Source organism: Pteropus medius, unplaced genomic scaffold (genome assembly GCF_902729225.1).
Source record: "Pteropus medius unplaced genomic scaffold, Ma_sr-lr_union100, whole genome shotgun sequence".
NCBI lineage: Eukaryota > Metazoa > Chordata > Mammalia > Chiroptera > Pteropodidae > Pteropus > Pteropus medius.
Genome location: NW_024355327.1, coordinates 2,435,768 through 2,456,763, shown reverse-complemented (window position 1 = coordinate 2,456,763; position 20,996 = coordinate 2,435,768). Strand labels below are relative to the sequence as shown.

General features: G+C 34.1%; 1 protein-coding gene across 6 annotated transcripts in view; it reads right to left on the bottom strand.

The window, feature by feature from the left end:
- Positions 1–20,996, bottom strand: part of CFAP20DC (CFAP20 domain containing) — a 209,287-nt gene that overhangs the window by 119,904 nt on the left and 68,387 nt on the right. For all 6 annotated transcript variants that reach the window (XM_039858618.1, XM_039858613.1, XM_039858614.1 and 3 more), the window contains one exon: positions 3,215–3,329. In XM_039858618.1, the coding sequence (XP_039714552.1) occupies positions 3,215–3,329 (115 nt within the window). The remainder of the gene's footprint in view (positions 1–3,214; positions 3,330–20,996) is intronic.

The window sequence follows — 20,996 nt, the reverse complement described above, 5'->3', positions numbered from 1 at the left end:
CCTTCTTTCTGCTAACTGAACTCAGTCTTCTTTTTCTAGTACCTTAAATCACAGAGTTATGTTATTTACTTGGGTTCTTTCTCACTTCTTAATGTAGGCATTTATTAATATGTTTTTCTCTCAATGACTTTTGCTGTATCCCACAAGTTTTGGTGTGTTGTGTTTCCATTTTTGTTTGTCTTACACAAGTTTTGGTGTGCTGTGTTTCCATTTTTGTTTGTCTTACACAAGTTTTGGTGTGTTATGTTTCCATTTTTGTTTGTCTTAAGATATTTTTTTACTTTCCCTTTAATTTCTTCTTTGATCTGTTGATCAGGAGAGTGTTGTTTAATTTCCATGTATTTGTGAATTTTCTAAGTTTCTTATTACTGATTTCTAGTTTCATATCATTGTGGTCAGAGGTATGACTGGTATGATTTCAATTTTCTTGAATTTGCTAAGACTTGTTTTGTGGCCAAACATATCTATCCTAGAAAATGTTCCATGTATACTTGAGAAGAATGTATGTTCTGCTGTTATCAGACAAAATGTTCTAGTGTTCAAATCTGCTGTTTCCTTATTAATTCTCTATCTGGATGATCTATCCATTGCTGATAGTGGAGTATTAAAGTCCCTACTCTTATTGTATTGTTGTTTATTTCTACTTTTAGCTCTGTTAGTTTTTATGTATTTAAGACCTCTGATTTTGGCTGCATAAATATTTACAATTGTCTTTCTTCTTGATGTATTGACCCCTTTATCATTATATAATAACCTTTTCTGTCCCTTATTTTTAGTTTAAAGTATATTTGTCTGATATAAGTATAGATACTTTTGCTTTATTTTGGTTACCATTTGCTTTAAATGCTTTTTCCATCCCTTCACTCTCAGTTTGTGTGCATTTAAGGCTAAAGAGAGTGTCTTATAGGCAGAATATCACTGAATCTTTTTTTTTTCAATCCATTCAGACATTCTATGTCCTTTGGTTGGAGAATTTAATCTGTTTCCATTTAAAGTAATTATTGATAAGAAGTTACTATTGCCATTTTGTTGTTTTCTGATTGTTTTGTTCCTTGTTTCTTATCCTGCTGTCTTTGTATTTTGATATCTTGTTGCATCAGTATGCTTTGACTTCTTTATCATGTTCTTTCGTGTGATTACTACAGGTTTTTCCCTTGTGGTTATCATGATTCTTATATAAAATGTTAAAATTATAAGACCCTGTTTTACACTAATAATAACTTCGATAGAATTCCTAAGCTTTACGCTTTTACTTTTCTTCTCCCTTACATTTTGGATTATTGATGTCACAATTTATATTTTTTATATTGTGTAACTAGTAACAGATTATTGTAGTCATGGTTATTTTTTACTACGTTTGTTTAACTTTTAAACTAGAGTTGTAAATGAATATGTACCACCACTACCCTATTTCAGGATCCAACCTGACTATATATTTATCATTACCAGTTAGTTTTATACTATCTTCTTATATTTTTATGATGTTAATTAGGGTCCCATATTTCCACTCAAAGAACTCCTTTTAGCATTTCTTGTAAGGCAGGTTGGTAGTAATGAATTTCCTCAGTGTTTGTTTGTTCAGGAAAATCTTTATCCCTCCATTTCTGAAGTACAGCTTTATCAAGTACAACTGGTTGCCAGTTTTTTTTCAGTATTTTGAATATGTCCCCACATTCTCTTCTGACACGAATAATATCTGTTGAAAAATCTGCCAATAGTCTTATGGGGATTCCTGGTATGTAACTTCTCTCTTTTCTCTTGCTGTTTTAAAAATTCTTCCTTTGATTTCTGACAATTTAAGTATGACAGGTCTCTGTGTAGTCCTATTCAGGCGTCTTGGACCTGGATGTCTATTTTTACCCCCAAATTTGCAAAGTTTTTAAGGCAGGCATTATTGCTTTAAATATATTTTCCGTTGCTTTCCTTTTCCCTTCTTCTTCGGGGATTCCCATAATGCCATTATTGTTTCTTTTCATTGGTCCCATAATTCCTTTAGACATTCTTCACTCTTTTCCATTCTTTTTTCTTTTTACTCATCTGACTGGATAATTTCAATTGTCCTATCTTCCAGGTCACTGATTTTTTTCTTCTATATAGTTCAATCTACTTTTGAAGCTCTCTATAGAACGCTTCAGTTCAGTTATTGTATTTTTCATCTTTAGGATATTTGTTTGGTGTTTTGGATGGTTTTGATTTCTTTGTTGAACTTCTCATTTTGTTCATGCATTGCTTTCTTAATTTCATTTAGTTGTCTGTGTATTCTTGAAGCTCACCAAACTTCTTTAAGAGGATTATTCCGAATCCTTTGTCTGACAGTTCATAGATGTCTATTTCTTTAGGATCAGTTATTAGAGTTTCATTAGTTTCCTTTGTTGTTGTCATATTTACTTGATTTTTCATGAGCCTTGATTCCTCACATGGGCATTTATGCATTTGGGTAAGTGGCTAAAGTTTTCTTTTAAAATAAATTTATTTAAGTCCCCCCAAGAGAGTCAATTTAAAGGAAAGTATTAAGTACATGTTAGAACTGGTAGCATGCGAACATGGAAGTCATGAGAGAGGTATTGAAATGACTGAAGTTTGAGAAAGATTAGTCAGTCATATTAAGTCCAAGCCTCTTGGCCTGTAATCTATTGTTTACCTACTTATATTATATGCTAAATTAGGTTTCAGAGTTTACACAATAATCTATCACAGACTGTTATATTGTAGGACTGATTTTCCTTAAGGCTGCTTCTTTTTTTAAATATGGCAACAATGATCAATTATTTGCATTCTCCAAACATATACCACTTTCTAGCCTCCGGGCTGTTACTTCTGTTTGAAATGTTTGGCTTCCCATCTCTACCTGTTGAAATCTTATAGTCCTTCAAAGTCGATGCTAAATGCAATCCCTTTCAGGTAGCCTTTCCTTATCATAAAATCAGATGAATTTCTTTCCCTTTCGCAGTACCAATAGCACCTTCCCCTTCCACCGTGGTTCTTCTCATTACAGTTTTGGTGGTATTCTTGATATTCAAGTAATTATATTCTCCTACCAAGTAGATTTTAAGCATTTTCATGAGACGGAAAAGAAGAGCATGAATTTTATTCATTTTTATATCATCATAGTACTTAACAAAGTGCCTTATATATGGACTAGGCCCATAATTAATATTTGCTAAGTTGAATTTAATTTTAATTTAATTTTAAGCAACATTTATGTGACACTTACAATTTTGCGCTTGATCATGAAAAGTGGGATTTTTGCATGAAGAGGGGTTGAGGACAGCTCTTTATGGACCGTTGATAAGTACAATCTTCTTTTGATGTTCCTTAAATCAGTAATTCTGAAAAAAGGAAAGGAAAGAAGAGAGAAAGATTTCCATCAATATAACAACCACATTTCTGAATAATCATTGAAATGATATAATTTATCATATAGGCCCTTCCCAACAGGGAGATCAAACACAGGATTTAAGAATTGCCTTTTTCTTCAAGAAGTAATAAAATTTCTTCCTTAAATTCAAAGTGCTCACAAGCTTGAACGTATAAATTCACTTAATATGCTAATTTATTTCAGTACTTTATACAAGATTTCCACAGTCTTCTAGCATATGAAAAATATTTCAATTTGTATGAACTGAGAAACTGCTTGCCTTTAATAACCATGCCTGTTCCAGCCCCTTAAGCTTCTGTCATCTTGGGACATACTGTCACCTACTAAATAGGAAAATATTATGGATTTCTTTCCCTAAAAATGCACCTGTCATTTTATATAGGCTTTTAGTCTTAGAGACAGACACAAAACACTGTTGGTTTCACTTCCTAGCACCTATCTTTGAACCAGAATTATAATACACAAGTTTATTGCTCACTATTCAGGTCAACCCACAGTGATACCAAGGACACTGAATCTGAACATCTTTAATAGATTTAGACCACAGCCATGATCACAAAGATTAGGTTTGCTTCAAATTAATAGAGGCTCATTTTTATGTTCTGCTTCCTTTAAGTCTCGGAGGTAACATAGCAGGCTTAAAATCCTCAAACCTGTCTAGACTACCATACTATAGAATTGATGATTCCTGGAAGGCTATCTTTTAATTGGAGAATGGTGATTTTTGCTCCTATTTTAGCAACCTACTTTACATGTACTAACTGCTAATTTTCTACAATTAGCAATCCCCCAAGGAGACATTTCATTCAAATACACTGCTACCAATATTTATAATGTAATTACCTTTTAAAAAAATCAACAAAGCCTTTTCGGTAGCTCTTTCTTGCCTCCTCTTCCCACATTTTAAATCTCATTATTTCCTATCTCTAAAATACCATACATATTTTTCTGTAGAAAACTATTATTGAAGAATGTTAAGAATAAGTACAGTAAAAATTAGATGAGATAATTTCAGAGTATGTCCACAGAGCTACAAATTTTATTCTACCTGCACTAAATGATGCCATAAATTCATTTAAAAAGCAATTATGTCTTTAAATTTATAGTTAGAGGTAAAGTTTAAAATACAAAGTGTTAACACAACTGTAGTTTTACATTTAGGTGTATAAGTAAATGCAGTATAACATTTGCCCCAAGGCAATGTCTTCAAAGTGAGATGAGCACATGGGGAAGAGGGGTGTTACACAACCATCCACTGAGGTGCAGGAGGAAAAAATTAAAACTATCTTTCATCTCATTCTTTTAAAATGTTACTTCTGAGCACATTTCATTATATAGTAGTACAGCAGCTGTTTATACTTTTTTGAAATAAATAAATGTACCTATGTGGTCGGGGTGCTCAAACATTTCACCAATAGGGTACAGGATCAAATATATTTGGAAAACATTGTCATAAGTAATTCTATTAGGTCTCTTCTGTAAGAAGTTTTAATTAGGGAACAGAAGGAAAGATTATATAGAGATTCTAGAAAGGAAAAGAGAAAAAAAGTTCCCTAGTATCAAACAAAAAGTTTGATTGTATTAACCAAAAACTCATTTGAGACAGTTTTATTCAAGGTTTGCTTTACTTATAGAGATAAGACTATGTCATTTTAATTTGAATTAGGTAAAGCTCAAACTCTAAACAGGAACGTTTGAGTATATTACCACTTTATCAACATATAGAATAATAGGAACATTTGTTCATTTATTCCTTCCATTCACATGTTCGATATTTACTGAGCCAAGTAATATCCTGGAATACATTGAGAAATACAACAGTAAAAAAAAAAAAAAAAAAAAAGGCAAGGTTTCTACCCTCTTGGAGTTCTATACTAGTGGAAAAGGCAGCTGAAAAAGTATAGACAAATACAAGTATCATATGAAGAAAACAAACGAGAGACTGAACTAGAAAATATCAAGAAATGACCTACTTTAGACAGTAAAGCCAGCAGGAGTAGGACCTAGTAAGTAAGGAAGGGACATGAAATAGGGAGAGACATGAAGTAGAAATAGTAGGCAACAGCCAAATCATGCAGAGTTTTCATGACAAGGTAAGGGGTTTATAAATTTATCGTTTATAATAGGAAGACATTAGTGAGTCAACTATGATCTTGCATGATAAATGGGTATTTATCTCTTTTATTTCTTTATTGGGGTAAAAGTTGTGTAATTGAAATGCACAGATTTCAGTGTACAATCTCGTGTTTTTTCATAAACGTATTTTCACATCTAATCATCACTTCAATCAAAATATAGAACATATCCATCACCCTAGAAAGTTGCCTCCTGGCTCCTTTGATTCAATACTCACTCCCGATTTCTATCATCATGGATAAGTTTTATCTGTTCTTGAATTTCTTATAAGTGGAATGGTATAGAATATATTCTTTTGTAATTGGCATCTTTCACTTAATATATTTTTGAAACTCATCCATGTTGTACTATGTACCAATAGTTCTTTTTTTCTTAAAGTGCTGAGTCTTGTATGGCTATACAATTCATTTAACCATTTTCCTGTCGATGGACATTTATTTCCAATTCTAGTTTCTTATGAAAACCTGTATGCAAAAGCTTGTAGAGTCTTCTTGTGGACATGTATTTTCATTCTCTTGATAATTAGGAATGAGATTACTGGGTCATTGGGGTATATATATAACCTTATAAAAACAGTTCTCCAAAGCAGTTGCAGTGATTCCATATCCTCACCAACTTTTGGTGTTATCAGACTTCACTTGCTAGTTTTAGTGGGTATGAAATGGATACCACTGTGATTTTATTTGTATTTCTCTTATGAATAATGACATTGAATACTTTTACAGGTATTTACTAGTATATCTTGTGAAGTACCTGGTTAAGTCTTTTACTTAATTTTTATTGGGTTGTTTTCTTATAATTGTAAAAGTTCTTTATATATTTTGAATACATGTTCTTTGTTAGATATAGATATTATGACTATTTTCTTACCAATTATCTTAATATCTTTTTTTAAAATTTTTATTTGGAAATAATTACTAACTTAGGGAATAGTGTCAAAAATAGTACAGAAAGTCATATATGTTTTATCTAGATTAACTTATTGCTTAATGATGACTTTTGATTAGCAGTTTTTAATTTTCATGAAGTCCAGGTTATCATTATTTATAGTAGTACTTCCTATGTCCTAAAAAGATCCTTGTCTAGTCAAAAGTTGCAGAAATACCTTCCTATGTTTCTTTTTAGATACTCATAGTTTTAGTTTTTACATTTAGTCTATAATACACCCCTAATTAATTTCTGTGTATTGTGTGAGGTAGTAGTGGTTGTGGGTCTATTTCTTTGTGTATGTTTATCCAGTTGTCTTGGCACCATTTGTTAAAGACTCCTTTCCTCACTTAAATAAATGCCTTGCTACTTTGTTGAAAATCAATTGATTATAGATATCTGTGGCTCTATTTCTGGACTTTATTGATACATTTATTTCACTGATCTATTTATCCATTCTTATACCAATGTCATGCTGCCTTGATAATTGTATGGTAACTCTAAAAAACGAAACAAAAAAGACTTCAACTTAGTTTTGTTTAAAGTTTATTTGGTCCTTGCTTTTCTGTAAAATTTTTAAGATCCACTTATTATTTTCTATTAAAAAGTTGTTGAAAATTTAACTTGGATTGTATTGAATCTATAGATCAATTCGGGAAGAACAATATTGTCTTCCAGTCAACTTATATATCTCTCTATTTATTTAGTCCTTGTTTAATTTCTTTCACAATGTTTTATAGTTTTCAATTTAGAAGTCTTACTCATCTTTTGTTAAATTTATTCTTAAGTATTTTGTTTTATGATATGAAAATGAATTTTAAAATATCAATTACCAGCCAAATGCTATTAGTATGTAGAAATATCATTTTTTTAAAATTTTTATTTTACATAGACCTTGTTTCCTGTGACCTTGCTTAGTTCACTCATGAGTACTAGTAGTTGTTTTGTAGGTTCCTGAAGATTTTCTACATAAATAATTATGTCTTTGGTAAATAAAGACTTTTACTTCTGCTTTTTTCAATCTTTATCTTTTTGTTTTCATTATTGTACTGGCTAGGACCTCCAGCATGTTCTATACAGAAGTGATGAGTACAAAACCTTACCTTGTACCTGATCGTAGGGGGAAAGTGTTCACCGTGTTTCTATTAAATATGTCAGATGAAGGTTTCCTTTATCAGACTGAGGATGTTCTCTTCTACTTCTAGTTCTTTGAGAGGTTTTTTTTTTAATAATGAAAGAGTATGAAATTTTATCAAATGATTTTTCTGTACTGATTAAGACGATCCTATTGATTTTCTCCTTTATTCTTTCTATTCATCTGTTAAATTACAACGATCTCAAGTGTGAAACCAACCTTGTATTCTTGATGTAAATTTCAATTGTGCTAGCATTTTGTTGAGGATGTTTACACGTATGTTCATGAGGGACATTGGTCTGTAATTTACTTATCTACGTCAGATTTTGACAACAGAGTTAAGTTAGTTCTGTAAAGTGATCTGGGAAGTGTTTCCTCTTCCTGTATTGTTTGAAATTTTGTTTATAATAGTGCTAGTTATTCTTTAAATGTTAGTAGAATTCATCTAACTCTGAAGTTTTCTTTGTGGGGAGATTATGGTTACAAACTCAATTTCTTTAATAGATTATAGGGCTAGTCACATTTCTAATTTTTCTTGTTTCAGTTTTGGTAAATTATGATTTTCACTTAAAGTTGCTGAGTTTATTGCCATAAAGTTGTTCATATTATTCCCTTCATTATCTCTTTAACATCAGTAGGATCTGTAGTGGTATTCCCTCTCTCATTCCTGACATTGGTGATTTGTGACTTCTTTCTTCTTTTATTAATCAATCCTGCTGTCAAGTTTATCTTTTTAAAGAAACAACTTTCGGCTTTGTAAAATTTCTCTATTCTTTGTTTTCAATTGATTTTATTTTTATTATTTCTTTCCTTCTACTTACTTTGGGTTTAATTTGTCCCCAGCTTCTTAGGATGGAAAGTTAGAACATTAATTTTAAACCTTTATCTTTTCTCATACAAACATTACAAGCTTTTCTCTAAGTATTATGTTAGCTGCATCCCACAAATTCTAATATGTTGTATTTTAACTTTTATTCAGTTTGAAATATTTTCTAAATTCCCATATGATTTCTTCTTTAGATCTTGGGTTACTTAGAAGTGTGCTCTTTAATTTCCAAACAGTACAGTCTTTTCTATAGATTGCATTGCTATAGATTTTTAATTTAATTCCACTGTGGTCAGAGAACATACTTTGTAAAGTTTCCTCTTTTAAAAAAGTGTAATGAGCCTTGTATGACTCAGCATATAATTGGTGAATAGTCTATATACACTTACATTTCTTTGATGCTAACACTTTGAAAGAGTAAAAACTATTTTCCTTTAAGTCTACTTAACACCGATCTATCATCTATTGATCTTTAGGACATTCCTTCATATTTTGGGGCAATTCTGGCACTTGTATCATAATTTCCTTTTCTGCCATCATTCTGGGTGATTTTAAATATCTACATAGAGAGTAAAATTTAATCTAAACCTAAACCTCTTCCACTATGACAACCAATACTTCTATTCCATTTTAGCAACTTACATGGAGAGTCCTACTTTGTAGCTTATCATCACTAGGAGTGACTTGACTTCACAGTTCCCTGTTTAAATTTTTCTCCTGATTCATTAATCCAGTCAACTAACTTTCAGTCAATGCCTTATAGCACAATACAAGGTACTACAGATATACAAATAGCTAAGATGTGGAAATCATATCATACTTTAGTACTATTTCCTGTAGAAGGAAAATAACCAATTCTTTAGCTGTTTTTAGCACATTTTATAGATATTATCTTATTAAGTCTTACAAAATCCTTCCCTGGAGGTATTATGTTCATTCTCTATTTTATAGATGGGGAAACTAAACTCTAGAAACTAAGGAAGCTACTAGTCCATGGATACACAGCTAATAAGCAGCAGAGACAGGTGTTAAAACTTCTCTCCTTAAAATCCACTGCCATTTCCATGATACAATTCTACGTCCAGTACTATACCAGGTTGAAGCTCTTTCATTTGTTTATGCTGAGTGACCATGTGACCACTACTTGTCAGTCACTGCTAGCAGTGACAAGAGTGTCCTGGTTTCTATCCTTGCAGAACTACAGCCAAACACTTTCAGTACAATACTTGTTTATATGATGAAAATCACATACCCTTTCACTGCTCTCCCTTTATCACTCTTTTAGAACTGTTTCCTGCTCCATTTATGAATTCATTCTGGGTCACAAACACATGCCTTCCAACCATGATCCCATGTAAAGGCTCCTGAAAGGATGATCTCAAAACTAGAAAAGACTGGAGTGTAAACTGCTAGAATGTGGTAATTCATCTAAAGGAAAAAAAATCTATCAAGTATCAGAAGTTTGTTTGCTTAGCATATAATCAAAATAAGTGATTTAGACTTCAGTAACTGAAGCATACATTCCCCCCAAAGTTATTATACGTTTATTGAACGTTTTCTATACGCCAAGACTGTATTAAGCATTCTATATGCATTATCTCACTTAATCCTCCCATAAACGTTACAATATATCTTCTGTTTGACAGATGAGGAAACTAAAGCTTAGTAAGGTTAGGTGACTTTTCCAAAGTAACACATCTAGCAGAATCTAGAGTTAAACTCAGATATACTTGATTTTAGTATCTACATTCTTAACATCTTTACTTTCTTTTGAGGCGAGTAGTACCTTATAAACACATCCATAATAGGATAATCTTTGCTCCTTTGAACAAAATATTTAATAACTGATGGCTAAGAATTCTACTGTGTGTGTATCTGTGTGTACATTTCTTGGTTCTTGTGATCACTTTACTATCTCACCATATAGTTTATTCACAGTTCTCTCAGTTATTAGTGAGGGCCCCTGAGAATCACTGATTATTCTCTGTTCTGAATGTCTGGGCTTCACCAATCCAATTAGCTGTCAAATCCTGTCAAAGTCACATTCTTGTAGTTTCACATCTGTTCCTTTGGTTTTCTATAGTCACATGCTAATTCAGGTCTTTTTTGCTTTAAATAACCTACTTATTAGTGTCTCTGTCTCCATTCTTTTATCTCTTGGCCTGTTCTTCATGTGGACTAGCCATGGGGGCTGAATGTCACCTCTTGTCTCCAATTTCTTCTTTGGCATCCTATAGCCTAAGAAATAAAGTCCAAATTCTTTAGCTTGTTATTCAAGAACCTCCAAAATCTGACCCTTGGCCATTACTCCAATATCACCTTTCATCACATTCCTCTATGCATGCTCTGCTCATGTCAGACCTCATATAATAAAGAATTCAAGACTAAAACTAGGGAGTTTCAGAGATACCAGGAAAATGTCAGAAAGAGTGGAATTACAGAATAAAGAAAGAGTGGAAATATAGTCAGTGGTGGTTTTGGGGAGTCTTAACATGAGATACCAAGAAGATATCAACAGGGGAGATATCAAGACTATAATTATAAACAGAAAAGCATGGGAAATGGAAGAGCAACATCTAAATCCCTACCATGTACCAGAACCTGCACACCATTTCACCACTGTTAATTCATTTATTACTCCCAACAAGTCTTTGAAATAGGATGTAATATTCACATCTTGCCAATGTAGTAAGAGGCTCAGAGACATTAAGCCATTTGTTCAAGGTCTCAGAGCTAGTATGCGGCGCAGCCAGGAATCTAAAGAAATCAAGTAGCAGAATTGAGATAAATTATTTCCAAGTCTTATCCGAAAATTCCAGAGGATAGTAGTTACCTGGCTTAGTGTTTTTGAAAGTTGCATGCTTACTAGGAAGGAAAGGGTGAGTAACAGGTCTGCAATCTATTCTCCTTCCTTTACTAAAGGGCATACCAGAAAAGAAAGGTAACTAGTCAAAGCTCCCTGTAAATATGACTTGATCTTCTGGCAAACACACTAATGGTATTTATTAGGGGGTAAGTCCTTAATAAAATGCTTTTTGCAGGATATACTAGAGCTGTCTGTTATTGCTTATGGTTCACAAACCTGGAATCCATACACTATGTAACATGGCTCCCTTGAAAATGTCACATAAGCTATAAATGTAACTAAGCTCTCTTTGGGTGAGTGACACTCTCTCAGGTACAGGCATACCTTGGAGATATTGCGGATGTGGTTCCAGACCACCATAATAAAGCGAATATTGCAATAAAGCAAGTCACACAAATTTTTTGGTCTCCAAGTTTATATAGAAAGTATGTTTACACTATACTGCAGTCTGTTGTGTGCAATAGCATTGTCTAAAAAAAGTACATATCTTAATTAAAAAATACCTTACTGCTAAAAAATGCTAACTATGATCTGAGCCTTCAGCGAGTTGTAATCTTTTTGCTGGAGGCCCTGCCTTCAATTTGTAAAAAACACAACATCTGCGAACACAATAAAGAAGAGAGCAATAAAACGAGGTATGCTTGTATTGCTTTGAAAAGTCATCTGTTAAATCTGGGCCAGAGTACATTTACAAAGGACTAGAGAGCTGTGATGGTTTTCCCAGATCTGTCTGCTTCATGTGTGCATCAATACTGGCTAAGATTTTATTCTTGTCAGCCTGTTTGACAAACCAATATGAGCTACCTCATATACCTGGGTGTGTTGTGCAGCTGTGTCAAGAAGCACGCCCTCAAAAGCAGAGTCTGAGAAAAGGATACAGGTGCAAGCAGTTTACTAGAGAGGGAATTCCATGAAGCAGCAATGAGGGAGCAGGGAGAGTAAGACAACAAAAGAGGAAAAACCAAGGTAGGGACACACTGTGAACGACATGGCTATAGGCCTCCATTCTATCAGGACATCTGGAGACACATACAGAACATCTCAGAATTGTCCACCTGAAGAGTGGGAGGTAGGAGCATATACCCGCTGACTGCCAATGCCCAATGGTTAAGAGTTGCATCTGGTGGCCTTCATGTGCCAGTATTTCCAGGCTTTGTCTGTGGGTGAAGTAGGGTCCCATAGGATCAAAGAAGGCCCGGCATGGCACTTAATATTGGATGCTATCCAAGCAAGCTTGCACCAAACTGTCCATTGCATCTGCAGCCAATATCAGAGGTGGACCCAGAGGATATGACATGGGATACTGGAGTGGGCTGCCACACTGACAATAACAACATACTTGTTGCTATTTAAGCATGCTCCAGCCTTTTATATTTTCATGCCTTTGTTTATGCATTTCCCTTGGAAAGCCCCTTCTCTCATTATGCCTACTGAAATTATATTCATCCTTCACAGTTTGGGTTGAAATGCCACCTCCTCCTTGAAAACATCTCAGATTTACAAATTAAAAATAATCACATCTTTTTTTTGACTTAATACAGCATTTTTTTTTTTTAACCTCAATCACTGAATTTTTTTCATTCCCTCTTGGTGTTCTAGGTCATCTTTATGGGCCATAATATGATGCACGTATGCAAATCTTTTTCTTGGTTTTCATGGGCAAATAAATGCAATCCCATATATTTCAGTTTTACCACTTCTTAGTAATATTGTGATTGCGTTTAAAAAGGTTACTAGAATTTGGTACTCCAAAGTCCATTTTAGAGTTTAAAACAGTCTCTCATTCTAAATTTCACAAAAAAAGTGTGACTGCCCTGAAAGGTTTGGCAATTTGTAAAGTTCTTAGTATGTATCAGTACAAGAGAGGTAAAATTTCTGCAATTTGGGGGAAGGACCATTTATTACAAATTCATCATCAGTGTTGTCATCTTGAGTTGACTGCAGTTTTGAAGTACTGCTATTTTTTTACATGATAAATTGTTATTATGACATTATCAACAAGTGTAGAAATATACCATAATGGTTAAGAGCAATAATTTTGAAGCCAGATTTTCTGGGTTCAAATTCTGGCTTCATCATTTCTTAGCTGTGTAACATGGGCAATTTACTTAAACTATTGTCTCAGTTTCTTCATTAGTAAAATGTGGAAAATAATAGTACTCCAGGATTGCTGTGAGTAATAAATAAGTGTATATATGAAAAATGCTTAGAACAGTGCCTGGCACACAGAAACTTCTACCTAAGTACTACTCATCATCAACTTGGATAGCTGTGGATTGCTTAGTAAACCCTGTGTGTTTTGGTCTTTAATTTTCTAATAACTAAAATTTGAGTGAGCCATACATGACTATGAAATCTTCTATCAATGTCCCAATCTCCATACTAGAGAGTGGGAATGAATGAGGTTGTGGACCATAACATCTTTCATGCTATTGCAGTGAGTCCTGGGAAAAATGTACGAATTTCATCATAGGCCGTTGTTTACAATCTATCTCTTCTACGAGCCTATAAGCTTCCTGAGGGCTGAGACCACATCCTGGTTATCACAGTACTCTCACAGAGTTAAGATCAGAGCTTTGTAGATAACTGGGCAATATTTGCTGAACTGCCTTTGTTGAAGCTCTACTGCAGTCATGTATTTGGTCATCTATTTATTGAGCACCTACTTGGTGCCAAGCATGAAAGGAGACACTAGGATATCACAGGGAATAAAACAAAGTTCCCGCCCTCAGGAAGCATGTGTTTTAATGGGGAGAAATAGTAATAAACAAGTAAGTACACATGTAATATGTCAGCTCTCAGTAATAGCTATGAAGAAAAAGAAAGTACAGCAAGCGAAATAGAAAGATGGGGTGGGGAGTGTTATTTTAGAAAAGGTAGTTAGAAAAGGCCTCCCAGTGAAGGCATAATTTGAGCAAAAAGTTGAATGAAGCAAAGGTTGAAACCATGTAGATATCTGGAGGAAGAGGATCCCAGACAGAATATTCCTGAGGACTGTGAAAATTCACGAGGAAGATTTGTTCCTCTCTGTAGTGAATATTTTAATGCAATACAAGATATATTTATTAGGAGACATGAGCCTCCGGGCTGTGAGGTACCATAAGAAACACACAATGGCCGCATGGCATGACCGCCCTTGTGGAGGTCACATTTTGGTTTGCACAAAATAATTTTCAGTTAAATCTAATCATTATGGCCCTGATTGTTGGATGAATTTCTAAATGATCATGTGCCCAGCTTAGAACAGAGGTATTACGACATTCATATGGTGATCAAGATTTATTCCACTGTCTTTGCAAAAATAAATATGCAAACCTTCCCTACCTCATAATCAAGAAGTTGGTTTTGGAGGGAAAACAAAATCATGTGCTAAACTTAAATGATTCCAAAGGCAAGCTGAATTGCTACTTAAAAAAAAAAAACAAAAAACTAAAATTAGTCATTCATGAGAGAGGGAATATAAATGCATATGTGTGACTTCTTAAAAGCGTCATTACGCTTATGTGCTTTTTTGGGGACAATTTAGTTGCTGTAAGAAAGGCTGCTTGCAAAACAGCTCTTCACTTGTAATATAGGCTTGATTTTCACCATCTAAAACCTCCTCTGACCTAACAAAGCAGAAAAAGACAAGCAACACTGGCATTGCTCCACTTGCACTTTAAAGATACATTTTTTTTAAAAAAAAGTATATAAGTTAATACATTTTTATATCTGTAAGTGAGCATTTATAGCTAAGGTTCAGCAATGAGATAGAAAAAGTAATGAGACCATGTTGAGAAAAAATGGTGTAGTCAACAGGAAAATCAACCTCATTTATTATAATATTCTAGTGATCAGCAGGTGTATAACCTTCACAGCTATGGTCATTAACGACATTCATTCCAAACTTAACATCTACATTTGCAAACCATTTGAAAGTAAAATTACTTTTCAATTCAATTTTCAATTCACTTTTATATCTTCATCTTTGATTGACATTTTTTTTTCACGATGGCAACCTTGGTGAGTATTTGAGTAAATGGTAGCAACCATCCAAGAGTATAGATAAACTCATCTATTCAGATTACCTATTCACTTTTCTTCTGTATGTACAATCATTACTATGCTTCACAATCACCAAAGAGAATTTTATTCCATTTGTTTTTCCTGGATCCCTTCTGCTGAAGTTTAAATTCATTGAGGATTCTTTTAATTTTACTCGAGAAGAGTAGTATTTCTGAACTTAAGACACCTTCATATACTTATTAAAACAAAATGTAGCCCTTGTATTTTTAATAGTTAACATTTATTACAATGTATAACTCACATATATGATTTTTAATTAGTAACTGTTGCTCTTGGAATCTTTCTCTGAATATCATTTGATTCCTTCTTTAAAAACAGCTGTATTGAGGTATAATTTTTATGCCATAAAATTCACATTTTTAGTGTACATTTTTAGCATATTTAAAGAGTTATGCAACTATCACCTGAATTTAGTTGTCGAACATTCCCCTAATCCCCAGAGGATCTCTTCTGCCTGTTTGTAGTCAATCCCTACTTTCACCCTAGCCCCAGGCTATCGCTAATCTTATTTTGGTCTCTAAACATTTACCTTTTCTGGATATTTCACATAAATGGAATAAAAAATATAAAATCTTTTGCATCTGACTTCTTTCACTTAGCATAATGCTTTTCAGATTTATGTATATTGTAGCAAGTGTCATTACTTTTTATTGCAGAATCGTATTCCAACACACGGATATATGCTACATTTTGTTTATCCAATCACTAGTTGAGTTGATGGAGCTGCACAGTGTCTTCAGGTTTGGCCAACCTAAATAATGGTACTATGAACATTCATGTTCAGTTCTGTGTGTAGACATAATATTTTCATATTTCTTAGGTACATCCCCCGGAAGATAGCCATTGTTGTGGGTATAAGGTGGTATTTCATTGTGGCTTCAATTTGCATTTCCCAAATGACAAATGACATTAATAATAATAATAATTTAGCCATTTGCCTATCTTCTTTTACGATGCCTATTCAAATCTTTTACCAAGTTTTGAATTGGGTGATATGTTTTCTTATTAATGAACAGGTAAATTTCTTATTATATTCTAGATACAAGAACTTTATCATATTTACATTTGCAAATATTTTCACCAGTCTGTGGCTTGTCCTCATTTACTTAATGGTGTCTTTTGAGATACAAAACTTTTAAATTTTTATGAAGTCAAATTTACCATTTTTTGTTTTATTGATTGTGTTTTGGTTTTATATCTACAAATGTTTACCCTAACCCAGGTCATAAAGATTTTCTTCTATTTTCTTCTAGAAGTTTTAAACTTTCAACTCTTACATTTAGGTATACATTCCATTTTGAGCTAATTTTTGTATATGGTAGGAAGTAAGGTATAAATTAATTTTTGCATGTGGATATCCAAATATCCCAGCACTGTTTGTTGAAAAGACTATTCTTTTACCCAGTGAGTTGCCTTGGCACTTTTGTAAAAAATCATCTGATCATACATGTAGGGTTTTATTTTGCAATTCTGCATGCTGCTCCATTGACCTATTTTCTTTATGCCAGCTCTCTACTGTGTTGATTATCGCAGCTTTATAATAAAGTTTGAAATCAGTAAGTTTAAGTTCTCTACCTTTGTTGTTCTTTTATAAAACTGTTTTACTATAGCTTTGAATTTTTATATAAAATTTTAAATTGTTTAATCAATTTCTACAAAAAACAAATTAAAACAGAAAACAACCATCTGCTGGTGAATTTTTGAATCATTTTGGGAAGAATTGTCAACTTAAGAATATTGAATTTTCCTATAAAATGGCTCTTAATTTATTAAGATCTTTAATTTCTCTCAGTAGTTTTTAAATTTTCAATGTACAAATCTTATACTAACTTTGCTAAAGTTATTCCTAAGCATTTTATTCTTTTTGATGTTACTGTGAATAGAACTGTTTTCTTAATTTAATTTTCAGATTGCTCTTTCTAGTATATAGAGATTCAAATGATTTTTGTATATTGTTTTTTATATTCTTTGACCTTGTTGAACTCATTTACTACTTTGCTACAGACATTCATGATGTTTGTGAATAAAGACAGTTTTGCTTTTTCCTTTCTAATATGGATGCCTTATATTATTTATTTCTTCTTCTTGCCTTATTGCATTGACTAGAATCTTCAATACAGTAATTAATAGAAATGGTAAGATATGACAAGTTTTGTCTTGTCTCTGATCTTAGGGGGAAAGAATTCAGTTTGTCATGGTCTTATGTTATCACTAAGTATGATAAACTACATGTTTGTTCAGAGATGTCCTTTGTCAAGTTGAGGAAATTCCTTTCTTAGGTTGTGGAGAGCTTTTTAAAATCATTATCTCAATATGGATCAAAAACTTAAATGTAAGAGCTAAAACTATAAATCTCTTAGAAAAAAAACATAGGTGAAAAATCTTCATGCCCTTGGGTTAGGTATTGGTTTCTTGGTAACAAAAGAAAAAATAGATAAACTGGATTTCATAAAAATTAAAAAATTTTGTCTTTTAAAGTATACAATCCAGAAAGTAAGAAGACAACACAAAGAATGGAAGAAAATTTTTACAAATTATATCTCATAGGGGTCTAGTGTCCAAAATGTACAAAGAACTCATACAATTCAACAATAGACAAATAATCCAATTAAAAAGGAGCAAAGAATTTGAATAGACATTTCTCTAAAGAAAATATAGAAATTGACAATAAGTGAGAAGATGCTCAACATTAGTGGCCGACAGAGAAATGCAAATCAAAACCATGAGATACCATTTCAAACCCACTAGCTCTAGAATAGGTATAATAAAAAAGACTAATAACATGTTTTGCTGAGGATCTGAAGAAACTGAAACCCTTATACATTGCTGGTGGGACTATAAAGCAGTATAGCCACTTGGAAAAAAGTCTGGCAGTCTCTCAAAATGTTAAATGTAGAGTTCCATATGACCCAGCAATTTCATTCCTTGGTATATACTAAAGAGGACTGAAAACATATGTCCACATAAAAACTTGCACATGAATGTTTGTGGCAGCATTATTAATTAATAGCCAAAAAGTGAAAACAACCCAACGTCCATCAACTGATAAATAAATAAAATATGGTAGATCCATACAATGGATTGTTATTCAGGCACAAAAAGAACAAATCACTGATACATACTACAACATGAATAAATGTTGAAAACATGGTGAGTGAAAGAAGTTAGACACAGACTACATATGGTATGGTTCCGTTTATATGAAATCTTCAAAAGAGGCAAATCCAGAGAGATGTAAAGAAAGAGCTGGGGGTAGCAGGAAGTAGGGAGTAACTACTAATGAGTACAGGTACTTTTAGGGGTGATGAAGCATTCTAAAATTATGTAGTGGTGATGGTTGCACAACTCTGTGACATATACTAAAACCACTGAATCATACACGTTAAAAGGAATAATTTTGTGGTATATGAATTATATCACAATAAAAAAAGCTTTTAATAGTTCAATCACTTATTGGTGATGGGACTTTGGGTAAATGGAAATTTAAGAGCAAGGATATCATAAGAACTATTATTTCTATTCCGTTAGTATAAAACACAAAGTTCCTCGGTGATGTTCTATGCTCTTGGAAAATATCCATTCAGTGAGTCACAATCATCACTGTGAATTGACCTGTGTGCCCCAGAAAGATATTTTCAAGTTCTAACCCTTGGTACCTGTGAATGTGACCTTATCTGGAAATAGGGTCTTGGCTGATATGATCACATTAAGATAAAGTCATGCTGGATTAGAGTGGGCTGTAATCCAATGACTGGTGTCCTTATAAGAAGAGAAAATTTGGACAAAGACACAGATAGGGAGAGGACACCATGCGACAACAGAGGCAGAAATTAGAGTAATGCATCTACAAGCCATGAAATGCCAAAGATTGCTGGCAACTGCCAGAAGCTAGGAGAGAAAGGCATGGTATAGATTCTTGTTCAGTGCTTTCGAAAGTAACCAACCCTGCTGATACTCTGATTTGGGATTTTTAGCTTCCGGAACTGTGAGATGACAAATTTTTGCTGTTATAAGCCATCTTGTTTGTGGTGATTTGTCATGGCAACCCTAGGACACAACTACAGTAATATTACTTCTTTAGTATAATTAAACACAAAGTGTTACAGGAACTAGAGTGAACCTCTTGGGGTCTCAATTTCTTCACTTATAATTTAGGGATAGTAGCATCTGTTCACTTACTGTGCTGAGAAAATGATCATAAAAACACTTTAGAAACTATTAAGTGCCTTATAAATATAGGATATTATTTCTCCAGATCTATGCTTTTAATTGATTTGTCAGCTCTAATTTAGTGGGTTTTCTCTTTCCCTTTCTTCAAGATTATTTGTTTTTGAGTAACACTTGCCTTCCTTAGGGCTACAGTTTGAGTATAATTTTCCTGCTTAAAAAAATAACCATCTCGAGGTTCCAGTGAAGATGCTGAAATAGGTAAAAGCTGAGCTTGCCTCCTCTCATGACCACACTAAATTACAACTAACTTATAGAAAAATTATCAATGAGAATCATCTTAATTTAGCTGAACTGAAGTCTTATAACTAAGGATATACAGAAGAAGCCACATTGAGGCTGATAGCAGCGGCAAAGATGTGAAACGAACTGGCCACAAACCCACGTGTGGATGGTTGAGAATCAAAAGTAGTATCTTGGTTGAGAAGGTCCCCCTGAGAGAGTGAAGGGTCCCAGCCACACACTGAGCTCTCGATTCAGGAGCACCAATGCCGGGAAGAGAACTCTCCACAACTTCTATCTGTGAAAACTAGTGGATATTGTGGCTGGAGTCCCAGGTGTGCCTCTTAAAGGTCCCACTCACCAATTTACTTGCTAAGAGATTCACTTGCTCTAAGCTCCAGCTCTGGGGTAGCAGCACAAAAGGTGCCAGGGACATGCAAAGAGGAACTGAATTGTCTGGCTTCAGGGTGAGGGCCAGAGGGGCAGTTTTTTCCTAGACAGAAGTGCTGGCAGAAGCCATTGTTACTTTGTTGAGCTGTCCTCCCTCACCAAGCATGCAGGCATCATATCTGAGTCTCCGTCAACGTGGCTAAGTTTTCCCTGTCCTGATGATTCCCTGAGACCCCGCCCCACCCAACTTGGGGGCCCACCCAAACTGCTTTCAGTGGCTTTTCCATTATGGCCTGTCTTGGCTCATGGTGCAGACCTTCCTAAAATTTCTCAAAGGTTCACCAACCCCAAACAAGCAGTACCTAGCCTTGGTGTGTCTCGTACCTTTTGCTAAGCACCCCTAAGCCCAGCAGCTGGCTTCAGTTTGCAGCTTAGCCTCTCCCAGGCATCTTCAAACCCAGCACAAGTGGCAATCATTAGCAGATCACTTTGTAGCTCATACCAACCGACCCTGGGCAGGCCACAGGCAGCGGCTGAGCTTGACCTGCAACAGAGCCCCTCCCAAGAGGCCCCAGAACTAACACATCTGTAGCCAGCTTTAGACTACACCATAATACCACCCAACCACCTCCATAAAAGACACACCCAAAGCAAATCTTGCTCTGTAGGGTCAGCCCCTGAACAACAGCTCCTCCACTGGTCATGGCCAGTTATCACAACCAATCAGCCCAAGGGTCAGTCTATCCCATTGATGAGCAAACAGCAACCAAGGCACAACTACAAGAGGGCACACACAACCAACACAAGAAACATATATGAAACA